The sequence below is a fragment of the Mustela lutreola genome, chromosome 3, assembly GCF_030435805.1.
Source record: "Mustela lutreola isolate mMusLut2 chromosome 3, mMusLut2.pri, whole genome shotgun sequence".
Taxonomy (NCBI): Eukaryota; Metazoa; Chordata; class Mammalia; order Carnivora; family Mustelidae; genus Mustela; species Mustela lutreola.
Window position 1 is genome coordinate 199121538 of NC_081292.1, and position 12996 is coordinate 199134533.

The window sequence follows — 12996 nt, forward strand, 5'->3', positions numbered from 1 at the left end:
TACATGTACTTGAAATAATACGACGGCACTTAAAAGTAAGCTATAATTCAGACTTTTTATTAACTGAGCTGGTCTCTCTCTCATTTGCCCAGAGAATTAATGTTTCACCATATTTTCCTTTTGGAAAAGGAAAGTCACTTTCATTAGGCTTCTTGGTTAGTCAATCCAGGCTAATAATCATTAGGGTAGTTCTTACTTACAGCTACATTTCAGTTTTCCAAATAAAATTAAATTTTAAGAAAGTGTCAAGTACTGTTCTTTTTAATCAGAGAAAGGAGGTGAGTTATTTACTGCTTGAAGTGCAATATTCAATTATTCCCCGAATTTTCCTATTTTGACATAAATTCTGTTTGCAATTTGGACAATGAGCTTTTAGACAGTAATTCTGAAGGAGAAATACTCATGTTCACAGCAAATTTTGAAACCGTTATTACTAAATTTTAATTATACTGAAACTGCTCAGAGCTTTTGAAGCCACTTGGAAACAGTGCTTTTAATATGCCTCATTAGTGATTCCTAACAAATATTTTTGAATATCAGTGGTTTTTAAACAAGTTTCCCAACTGGTCCCCAACCAAAGTGATACGAGGTTTCTCAGCAATCAATGAGTTACTGTAACGAGATCTCAACACTGATGAGGTGACAATTTCAAGGACAAGCAAGGTGCATTACTTAGATACAAATGGATCTGATGACTTTCTTTCAGTTCCTGGGCATCTGTGTGTTTCATCAGGGCCACTTTGTAATAAAAACTTTCATGATGGGGAATGTGGGGGCTTCAATCCAAGTGAGGGTGGGGAGGAATGGGGATAATAACCTTTTTCCTTTCCTAAAGCTTTTTTCCATGCAAGTGATGTTGGCAAGTGAATCTTGAGAGTTTATTGGAGCCAGGATGTGCAGATTTCCAAAAATTTTTTTCTTGAGACAAACTGCGCCAAATGCTACAAATTAAGTGAATATCAGATTCTCTACTATTTGTTCCTTACGACTCAAAATTCTGTATCTGCTCGTTCATGAGGCAGAAAAAAAAAAAAAAAACAGAAAATTTACTCACTATGGGTCTACCTGCAGGTCTACTTTGAATGACAATCATTTTTAAATTCAACTGGGACCCTAAACCTTGATTGTGGATATCAGAATGTGAGAGTGTATCAGGATCTTGCCTGAAATGTCTTGTAAACCTTGGGAAAATTATTCTATTCCTAGGAAAATAAGTAAATCAAGCCATCCTTAACAAATCAAGTATAAGCAGGATATACCTGAGAAATGGACTGACGGGTCTTCCCTGACCTCATTTATCAGATATGTTTAGCTGGTCCATATTTATGACAGAGAAACTAACACCAGAATGGAAGACATATGGTAACGAAGGACAAGCAGGAGATCTTTGTTCATAAATGGAACGTGCTCAAAGAGGAGAGGAAAATTTCCCCATAATTTGCAGAAAATATAAGGGAGGAGGTCACAAGATTATAAGATAAACATATTCCTGAGACTTTAGATTCAATAATGTCACTTTTAGACAGCACAAAGGTTCTATAGGTTGATAAGATGAATAGATATTCCAATTAAGTAGGCAATCTCAAATAAAAAACGAAGGATATTACAGAATAAACCATTCCTCTCAGACTGTGTAAGCATCAAGTGCAAGGACAGCAGTCAATCAGGCTGTGGAGAACTGTGCTGGCTGAGGAGTTGAGGAGGCCTTCCCGATCCGGAAGTGCATTACTCTCCATGAACAAGGACACCATCAAGTAAAGGACATGTTTATAACAAACTGGAAAGACTGGTGGATGATGGAATTAATATCATTATAACAGGTAGCTTTTGGAAACTAGCTACAATCTTCTTCTTCTTCTTTTTTTTTTAATGAAGGGAAAAGAAACCCCAAATCCTGCTCTTACTGAGTATGTAGATGTGTTTTTAGACCTTAGCATATTTTGGGAGTGCCTGGGTGGCTCAGTGGGTTAAGCCTCTGCCTTCGGCTCAGGTCATGATCTTAGGGTCTTGGGATCGAGACCCACATCGGGCTCTCTGCTCAGTGGGGAGCCTGCTTCCTACTCTCTCTCTCTCTCTCTCTGCCTCTCTGCCTCCTTGTGATCTCTGTCTGTCAAACAAACAAATAAATAAATAAATAAAATCTTAAAAAAAAAGCTTTGCATATTTTTATGAGAATTAAAATATTAGGAACGAATTGTTATTCAATGCATTTGGGGGAAAAAATTCAATGCATTGAGAAGACACAGAAGAGTTAGGGGTCACGCAGACTTACCATCCACGAAGGCTTGCACTGCTTTATCTACGTTAAAATCAAACTGTTGTAGCACCAGGACGATTTCATTATTGCTTTTGTTGGGAACAACTGATCGAACTGCATAGATCTATAAAGAAAAAGAAAGATAAACACTTTAAATATCGTTCACCCATGAATCTCTCATTGGGATAGAACTGTAACTGTTAGAAAGGCCTTGCAAAGCCAACTGGTCTCTCTTCGTGCCATTAGGCGGACTCGGGCATTTCAGACCAGTGAAGATTCATCCTAGTAATCACCTCGATACCCTTTTTATTTATGTACACATTTTCACAAAGAGCTCCTTGTGGGGACTGTAGTAGTAAGTGTGAAAAGCCAGCTCTGGTCTTGCGATCCGCCTTGCCCCCAGCTCACCCACCCCAGCCCACCCCCAAGACTACAGATGCGTACAAGATGTGTTTTCAGTGAAGACACAGATTGTTTTCTGTCTCCGGCCCTCCTCTCCACTGGCTCAGGGGCTATCTTTGGAAAACGGACAGAAGCAGCCTCATGCCTCAGCTTCTCTTATCTGCACAGTGGAAACAGTCATCTCAAGGCTCACATAAGTGTGTTGTAAAACTCCACCAATGTTTACAGAGATATAAAAACGTGGGGCATTGTACTTTTGAAATGGCAAGCTTAGCACATTTCTGAAAATCAAACATTCAAAACATTGTAAAAGTAAATACCTATATGAGGGCTAAGGATTTCCACAGGTTAAGTTGATAATAAAATTTTAATGGCCAGATGTATTTCTTAATCAAATTTAGCACATGTTCTTTACTAACAGAACTGGTTGACCTCTATCCCACAGAACTTGGAATTATTACAGGATGCACTACTTATTTGAGCAAAACTTAGCTCACCCAGCTTTCTTTTCTTTTTATTCGACACAGAGAGACAGCGAGGGAGGGAACATAAGCAGGGGGAGTGGGAGAGGGAGAAGCAGGCTTCCTGCTGAGCAGGGAGTCTTACCAGGGGCTCTATCCCAGGATCCCAGGGCTCAATCTCGGGATCCCAGGATCATGACCTAGGCCAAAGGCAGGTGCTTAACGACTGAGCCACCCAGGCACCCCCTCACCCAGTTTTCTATGGTGGGGATTTCCTTAGCTTCTAGTGATAGATTCTAGAGTCTGCGTTGTGCCAAGGTCATGTGGTATCCATAACAGTGATCACGAAAGGGCTGCAGAATCCTGACATGTTTTCATCAATGGTTCAAGTGTGGCTAATGGGGCTTTGGAATTACATACAGTTTACTGTAATCAAATCCAGGAGTGATGGATTATATGGGTATGATATGTGCAGTGTGACTCTAGTGACCAGAACGTTTGGTTAAGCAGCGTAGCCTGTTTTCTAATTACGTCAGAAAACGGGCAGCCTCTTTCACACAGATCTGTACACAGGAGTATTTAGATTATTACGAGCAAACAGCACAAGCTATGAGTATCTAACTTAAGAGAGGTCTGACACTACTGATCAGAAAACTGGTTTTGAAACTTGACATTCATAAATGCCACATGTGGGTTTTACTGAGGACTCTAATATTTGTATGTATGTGACTCAAGATTCCTTTAATTTTTTTTTCTGTTCTCACCTTTTAGGATTCTTAGCTTTTTAGCTTACACATTAAAAAAGCTAACTTCTTCAGATATAAGTTCTTTCTCACTTTTTCTCCTTTCCCTCTTTAAAGATCCATTCAGTGAATATTTTTTTGAACGCCTATTGTATGACAAGGCACCAAGCTTCCTGGAGCTTAGAGACTAAAGAGGGATGTATACATTGATCAAATGATCACACAAGTGAATACATACTTCTACATTGTGATTAATGCCATACTGTCATATAACAGGGTGACTTGACATTACATATGCATGCTAACATCTGAAAGACAAGTAAGAAGAGACGGGTAGGAGGTAAGGGGAAAAGCATTTTAGGTAGAGGGAACAGCATGACTGAGGACAGAGTCCCAGATGAGGAAGGAGTAGCTGGAGGGGAGGGAGGTGGGTGGCTGTGGTTGAGGCTTTCATAACAGAGGATGAGGCCAGTTGTGGGCAGGGGCTAAATCCTGCAGGGCCTACAAGGCCATGCAAAGGATTTAGGTCTTATGGGCATCCCTCAACCATTCTTTCTTTTCTTTTCTTTTTTTAAAAAATATTTTATTTATTTATTTGAGAGAGAGAGAGAGAGTGAGAGAGAACATGAGAGAGGAGAGGGTCAGAGAAGCAGGCTCCTTGCCTGAGCCGGGAGCCCATGTGAGACTCAATCCCAGGACCCTGGGATCATGACCTGAGCCCAATGCAGTTGCTTAACCAACTGAGCCACCCAGGCACCCAACCATCCCTTTCTTCTTCATTGGGTTAGAAAAATAGCTTTCTCACTCTATTTCTCTCTAATTGTGTAAGTTAAGGTATTCAGTACATTGATTTACTAATTTATATCCTGAGAGATGATTAGCAACACAGTATTAGCTAACACCTCTATTCTGTCACATAATCACCATTTCTTTTTTGTAGTGAGGACATTTAAGATCTACTCTCCACAACTTTCAAGTATATCATAGAACATTATTAGCTATAATCACCACATTGTACTTTAGGTCCCCACAACTTGGTATCCTTATAACTGGAAGTTTGTGCTCTTTGACTCATATCTCCCCATTTCTCTGTCTCTTTTTTAATGAGAACCTGAGAGAAAAACAAGAACAAAAACACCTTCATCCAGCCAAGGAAAGTCACTAATAGTGTGTGTCCAATAACAGATACAATTGACCTAGTAGTTCCTAGTCCGTTGGAGTTATGTATGAACACTACATTTACCCCTCTAATGTAGTTCTTTTATTTATTTTTTATTTTTTAAAAAGATGTATTTATTTGGCAGAGGGACAGAGAGTCTTAAGCAGACGCTGTGCAGAGTGTGGGGCCTGACTTGGGTAGGGCTGGATCTCAGGACCCTGAGAACATGACTTGAGCTGAAATCAAGAGTCAGACGCTTAACCGACTGAGCCACCCAGGCGCCCCCGGAGTTCTTTTAAATAAAATTCTAGCATTTCAAGCGTTTCAAGGTTGGTTAGCATTATCTAAAATTTCTTAATAATTATCATTATCATTACTTTATCACCCATACCCTTCTATATAATGCAACGATCAGTTATTAATTCCATTAATTGCATTATAATTACATTAGATCAAAGTTTTCAATCTACCTGTACAATTGTGTGATCGTAAAGACCCAGAATTATGGAATAAACATAAAGGGACTGCTGTCCTTGCCTCCAGTCTCTCCTCTGCAAAACACATTTTATTATGTTAAGGTGAAGCACAATACACAAACCATAGCATATGGAGACAGTTCTTTTTTAGGCATTTATACAAGTCTTGCCTATTCCTCTTTAAAAGGAATAAAAAATAATAATCACAGTCAGATATAGAAAACATCTATCCTTGTCATTTTATATATTCCAACTCTAAACATATCCTAAGAAAATTGCCAATAACTGAGTTCTGATATCAAATCTAACTATGAATATTGCCTACAGTCCTCAGAGGAAGATCCCTAAGACAAGAATGTCCTGTTAAAGAAACAGAAAAAAGAAAAGAAAAAAGGATTTCTGCCTATCCTTAGGCATTCCACAGCGATGTTGAATTCTATTGAATTTCTGCGCCAAGCTCTGTTTGCTTTCATCACAGGGCTTGGGTAATGGGAAGACAGTACTATTGTCTTTCCACCTTCCTCTTTATAAATCCACGACCTCTATTTTCCAATGAAGACATTTTTGGGAAAGATGGAGAAATCCTGTGTGCTCCTGTGTGCGTGTAAAAATACAAGCACCTCGGGGTGTCACTGTGCATGATGCAGGAGGCGTGAGAAGGGGTCCGAGCATTTCCATCTAAACAAGACCTCATGGTGAAGTAGCTCCAGAAGAAGGAGTGGGTTACGGAGAGGCTGCACGAGAGGCTGCCTCTGCGTTTGGAAATGAAGCTCCCGGAGGAGCGGATCAGTGAACGCGCGACTCCCGGGGGTTCGCATCCCGGGAGCTCACACAACTCGAGCCCGCAGCGCCTGTTTCGCAGAGCCCGTTTCTGGCGCGGCTGCACACGCGCGGCCTCTGCTTCGCTGCCACAGCCCAAGCCGGTGTGGCTGCCGCGGCCGCTGCACCCAAGGCCCTGCTGGAGCCGCGCCCGCCGGGTCCCTGCCGGGTTGTCCCGCCCGCGACACCGCTGTCCCTGAGGTGCGGGGCGGGCGGCGCGGGCTGCGGGGGGGGGGGGGGCCCGGGGGGGCGTCGGGACCGCGAAGGCGGCAGCGGCCCATTCAGCGACCGCTTGCGCTCTCTCGAACCCCTGCTCCCTTGCTGGGCTTCTCCTAATTTAAGTCTGATTTGGCAAATTCAGTTTGCCATTGAGAAATGTGCCTTTTGCGCCTCCGCAGTTGCTCGGATTTTCCCTTCCGCGTGGTCGTCTCCCCTGCCGGGCTCTCCCGGGGGCTTTCTGTCTGGCTGGGCAGGCTCGGCCCGGGCTGCCTCGCGGCGCCCCGCCGGGGTCCGCCTGCTCCAGGAGGCTAGGCCCAGGGGCTTGCACAGACGCTGCTTGGTTTCAGCTTCCCACGGAGCCCACCTCCCCTGGACTGGAGTGGTCCGGGCTAAGAGCGGTCCGATGGGCTCGCTCCCGGTGTGCATTCGCGGAGCCTGTCTGGGATGACTGCTTAGAAATTCTTCTTGGCTTACTGATGAGTCACTTAGACTATGTCTGAGTTTCAAAAATGGTTCTCAGACCAGGGTTTTCAATGCACTACACAGCTCTGTGATCGGTGAAGCAGACCCAGTATTCTCCAATAAACATAACACAACCGCTCTCTCTGCTTCCACTGCCGCCCACCCCCACAAATTCGCTGCGAGGCTGCCATCAGACTACATCACTCAAGTGTGATCACCACCGTTCCTCCCCCTCTCTTACGAGGAAAGCTGTGGCTCTACAACGTAGCATTCAACCTGGGCTTCCAAGCTGGGTCGGGCTCGGCCCAGTATCAGCTCCCACCCCCACTGCTGTCGGCTTTGCCCTTGACAGGAGAGGCCTCTGCTTGTCCAAATCGTAGAGGCCAGCTGAAATGCCATGTGTCCCATGAAGTCCTTTCCTAGCCCCGCCCGAAGTGACCCCACCTCCTTTCACATCCCGCAGCCCTTCTCAGTCAGTAGGCGTCTCTTCACACCCGGTACCTTCTGCTCTCTGCCCTAAGTGCGCCGGTGCTGTGGTCACTAGACGGTAAGCAACACGAGGGCACGAGTTCTCTCAGACCTTTCTGCATAATCAGTGCGCCCACCCCGGCCGACTGATAAGGCACCTAGTAGGTACTTAGCAACTCTCTGTTGAGTGGGAGAATGCCAGCCTGTAGCTAATATCCGGCTGCTGTTTTGGGTCAAAGGAAGATCCTGCCCGCAAGTTTAGCCCTACCCACCACTCTGCATTTACCATCCACAGTAACAGGGCGGGCAGCGGGGAGTCAGTCGACTGTGGTGAGGAGAATATGTACCTAAATTTCAGTAACAGAGATGAGAAGGCTATTTAGGAGACTTGATCATTTTATTTCCTTTTAGGTACTCATAGGATTTTGTGAAATTTTAAAAATATGAAATAGCACAGTAATTGGCTATCATTCCAAAGGCCAGCCCAGGGGACAGATAGTGGTTAAGCTCTCCCTAAGGCACGGGCTCTGAGGATGCCCAGGGGACCCGGACACAGTTCCTGCCCTAAGAGGGACAGTGGAGCAGTGGGGCAGAACCGTTTGTACCTGGAAGTGTACAGCAAGCCCGTGCTGTCTTTATGATCACGCTGGGGTACTGCAGAGAAAGAAACAGTAACTTTTGCCCAAGGAGGGGGGAATACTTTACAGAGGAGACAGCCAAATATCAGAGGGAGCTTTGGAATTGAACAGACCTATGGTCTATTCTTGACCCGGCTACATGCTAGCTCTAGGACCCTGGATGCACTGCTTAAATTGTTAAAATTTGGTTTTGTAGCTGTAAAATGAGGATATTACCTGCTAGGGTCTCAATAAAAATGAAAAGAGATGATGCATGTCAAGTGTTTGATATAGAATTTGGCATATATTAGCTGCTCAATAAATTTTTAAAAGCATTGGCACATTTACATTGGGCCACGAAGAAGAAAGGTCCCTCTGGCATGTCTTTGAAATGGAAAGAACATCTGGCCAGGGTCATGGCCAAAACTTACTTGGTTTCCTCTCTTCTTAAGAAACTTCCCACACAGCCTCATTGAACGGTCAGTGGACCTAAGGCTCTCCTCATTCCCTCCCTCTCCTGCAAGCTGATGCACCATAAGGAAGCCCATCTCGAGGGTAACTAACAACATGTGCTTTTTGCACCCCCACCCCCTGCTCCTTCTTCCGTTACTGATTCACTAAATGCCTTCTATGATCAGGCACTGTACTAGTGGCTGGATACAGTAGCAACAAAATAGTTAAGGTCACAACAAAGCTATAGAGGAAAAGACACGGAAATGTATACACTTAAAATGTATATAATTGCAGCTCGTGCTAAGTGAGTGATATGAAGGAAGCAATCAGGATGTAGTGATAATGATCACAGGGGTTAGGAAGTGGCCTGGGAGAAAAGACAAGTGAGCTAATCAGATTGTCAGCCTGGGGAGTCTGGGCTCTTCGACACTGGGAGAGAACAGAGTGGAGATGAAGAGGGCTGTTTTGGAGCTGCCTGACGTCCTGCCTTCCTGCTTCTTCAACTTTTCTTGAAGTCCCATGAGACCCTACCAGACCTTTCTAATAACCTCTCTTGTATTTGCCCTAGTTCAAGAGGGTTTCACTTTCTAGAGTAAGCAGCAAGTGCCTAGCTGCAACACAAGCAGCTAGGGCTGAAAATAAAAAGAATAAAGCCAAATAATTGATTCAGTTGGCAAAGGGAGAAATGGACGATTTTACAGATAAATTCAGTTAGGATGTGAAGGACAGAATGGAGAAGGCCCATGAGCCTGGTTCACGTACCTCTTCCTGCACGTGTGTTGGTGTCATTATTTATGTGACTACGTGTCCCACTGGGATAGGAGCTCGTCAGTGAGAGAGACCTTTGTTTCATGTTTATGGGGGCCTAGAACAATGGGTGGCATTCAGTAGATGATTCATAAATGTTTGTTGAGTAGATGAATGACCAACGGTATGAACTGAAGGAAGTAGGGAGTCTAGTAAGATGGCTATGGAAATAGCCCAGTTTCATTTTTTTTTTTTCCAGTGCATTTCTGAAATTCAGCATGAAGTATGACAGTATTTTATTTACTTATTTTTAAAGATTTTATTTATTTATTCGATAGAGAGAGACATTGAGAAAGGGAACACAAGCAGGGGCTGTGGGAGAGGGAGAAGGAGGCTTCCTACCAAGCAGGGAGCCCATTGCGGGGCTCAATCCCAGGACCCCAGGATCATGACCTGAGCCGAAGGCAGATGTTTAATGACTGAGCCACCCAGATGCCCAAGTATGGCAGTATTAAAAAGGATTCGAGCTCCAAATGGGAGGTCCCAGGTCCTAGGTCCCAGGCACTATATGTGGCTCATCTTAGCCTTGAAGAGCTTGCAATCTTGTAGCTTAATCTCCTCCCCTACAATAAGGACAGCAATCAAACAGCCAGCAACCTCCTTTTCACATCAGCAAGAACCAGAGTTATTTATGGGTTTGCCATTCCTGCAACTTTGAAAGGAATTTTATAATCAGCTTTGGTCACATTTCTCAAATGCTGAGCCGTTCGGAGATGCCTTAAAAACAGCTCATCTCTGTACGTTCTGCTTCACTTGCTGGACCACTACTATCATCTACACACTAATGAAGGCGCTTCTCTTATGAATCTTCTTGAGGAAGAAAATACTCTTTGTAAACCAGCACCTCTGCATCCCGGGTAATTCTATAATTTAATTGCCTTTTTTAACATCTACTTTCTGCCAGCAAAAAAATATGCATGAGGTGTTGTCATTTTCTACTTGGCTGACTTTTGGGGAATTAACACCAGGGGTACAAATCAAAATTAACTTTTTTTTTTTTTTTTTTTTTTTTGCAGGAAACCAGGATTAGAAGGAATAATGAAGATTTGGAAGTGGAAAAAATGCAATTTTCATAGGATCATGGGAAGTTTAAAGTAGAGAAGATGTTAGAGATAGGCTAGTTGTGGCTTCTCAAACTTTAAAGTACATTCAGGTCACCTAGGAATCTGATCAGAATGCAGAACTAATTCAGACGCTTGGGGCAGAGCCCCAAATTCTGCATTTCTAATAAGCTCCCAGGTGATGCAGATGCTGCTTGTCCAAGGATGTGGTAGGCATAATAATGGCCCCCCAAGACATATGTGTCCCAGTCCCCCAGAACCTGTGAATATGTTAGGTTACATGACAAATTAAGGTTGCACAGAATCAAGGTTGTTAGTCAGATGACACTGAAATGGGGAGATTATCCTGGATTATCTCAGTGGTCCCAATACGATCACAGGATCCTTGTAAGTGGAAGGAGGGGGAAGAGAGTCAATGGTCAGAGTGATGCAACGTGAAACGGACCTGACCGGCCGTTGCTAAGTCTGAAGATGAAAGGGGCCATGACCAAGGCATGCAGCTTTTAGAAGCTGGAAAAGGCAAGAAAACAAATTCTGCAACTAGAGCCTCCAGAGAGGAACACAGCCCTTGCTGACATCTTGATTTTAGCCCAATAATAACCACTTGGACTTCTGATTTCCAGAAATGGAAGATAATCCATCCGTGCTATGGAAAGCTACTAAATTTGTGGTGATTTGCTACAACAAAGGGAAACTAATACAGTGGTGTGCAACTTGAGGAGCAAGGTCTACCCGTTTCTTCCTCCTGGTAGGGGAATGTCTTTCGCTTGCTTGCCAACTGACCCCTTAAAGGGAAAATACACCTTCCAGGGGCATCTGCATGCCTCAGTCCATTCAGCATCTGCTCAGGTCATGATCTTGGGGGCCTGGGATAGAGCTCCAGCCCCGCGCTGGGTTCCCTTCTCAGCGGGGAGTCTGTTCCTTCTTCTAAAGGGTAGCACTTCCATATTTTGAGGGAATTCTAACTATTCATTCAAGCCAAATTCTGTGAAGTAAAGTGACATGAATCTGACACAATCTTTGCCCCCAGGAACTGACAAAACAGTGGGAAAATAAGGCAAAGTCATAAATAACAACCAGACAAGAGTCATTCTGACAACGAAATCCTCTCTGATTCACATGTTCTCTATGTTTCTATTCACCACGAACCCTCACAGGTTTCCTTTGTTTTTGGCCTGGACTCTGGAAAAAGCCTTCTGATTGAGTTCTCTGGCTTGGTTTTTACCTCTCTCCAAACCATCTTAAAACAACCACTGCACAATAAATCTCCCCAAAATGGTTAAGTATGTTTATCTGACTGAGGGCAGGGGCCGGCAGTGAGAAAGAATTTGAGCAGAGGGAAGACAGGAGATGAATGGATTATGAAACAAAGGCCCGGAGGAGATGGGAGAAAATGGTATCCAAGTCCATGTGGAAAAGCAAACTCTGGAAAGGAGTGGAGTTTCTTCTCTCTCATTCTTGGAATTCTGAGAAAGGAGAGAAAGGAAGATACAATGCAAATTTGAGATTGTGAGGAGGAACTGTAAGGAAACTATTTGCTGACTGAGAGTTCTAGAGCTTGCTTCAGGCTTTAAAAGGTGGAAGAGGCTCAGAGCTGCCTTATGGGAAGGTGAGAGGACTTGTCTTAATAAAAGGAAGCACGAAGGGCAGGAGTGAGGGTCCACGAACGCTGGGCAGCACGGACCTGGCCTGATTTCCCCTAGCACTTCTCAGTAAGCCAAGAGCTGGCGCAGAGAAAACAATGCTTCAAGCGTACGAACCATAAGGAACACAGTGGTACATCTTAGGGCTCAGGAGATATAGACAGAGTCATAAATGCAGCTGATGGAGGGATCTGTCGTCTATGAAGGGGAATGACCGACAGAGAGTGGGGGAGGCTGAGGGCTGTGGGATCCTGCCGAGAACAGAGCCGATGTCGAAGAGAAGGGGAGGAAGAGAGACGTCAGTGATCACAAGGATGTTGATATTGCCAGTCATTGGTCCTAGTCTTCTGCAGTATAAATAGATCCTTTTCCTTAAGGTCAGCCCTTGGCTTTTCTCAAGGAACCAAAGTGTTCTACAGAATGCCATCTTTTATGGAGTAAATGTCTGCTCTTCATCAGGTTTTGTTGTTGTGGTTTTTTTTTTTTTTTTTTTTTTTTTTAATTAGCAGTGTTTCCCAAGATTTTACCACCCTGGTCAAGCTCCTCTAAGTGTATCTGAAATGCGGTTCTAATTGAAGCACATTGTTCCAGAGCGTGAGGATCGGAGCAGAGGACTGTGGGCCCTGCACCTGTCCTGGATGGGCTCCATTTATCCATGAGAGGAATCTAAGATGGCATTAGCACTTTCATCAATTACTGGCTGAAATGGGGGCTTACTTTGCTACTAACACACCGTGGATTGTTTCTGCGACAAGTGTCCCCTGTCCTATACTTGTGCAGTAATTAGAATGCAAGGGTAGAATTTTGTATTCATCTTTGTTAAATTTTAATCTGTAAATCCCGGCCCATTCCTCCAGTCGGCTATTATCCCCTGGAACCTTGCTTTTGCCCGCCCCCCTCCACAAAACATGAAATGTATTAGCTCTTCCTTCTAACTTTGTATAATTTT

At 44.0% G+C, this 12996-nt stretch overlaps 1 protein-coding gene across 5 annotated transcripts in view; it reads right to left on the reverse strand.

The window, feature by feature from the left end:
- Positions 1-12996, reverse strand: part of SPATS2L (spermatogenesis associated serine rich 2 like) — a 167039-nt gene that overhangs the window by 57478 nt on the left and 96565 nt on the right. For all 5 annotated transcript variants that reach the window (XM_059168478.1, XM_059168481.1, XM_059168480.1 and 2 more), the window contains one exon: positions 2273-2381. In XM_059168478.1, coding sequence (XP_059024461.1) covers positions 2273-2381 — 109 coding nt within the window. The remainder of the gene's footprint in view (positions 1-2272; positions 2382-12996) is intronic.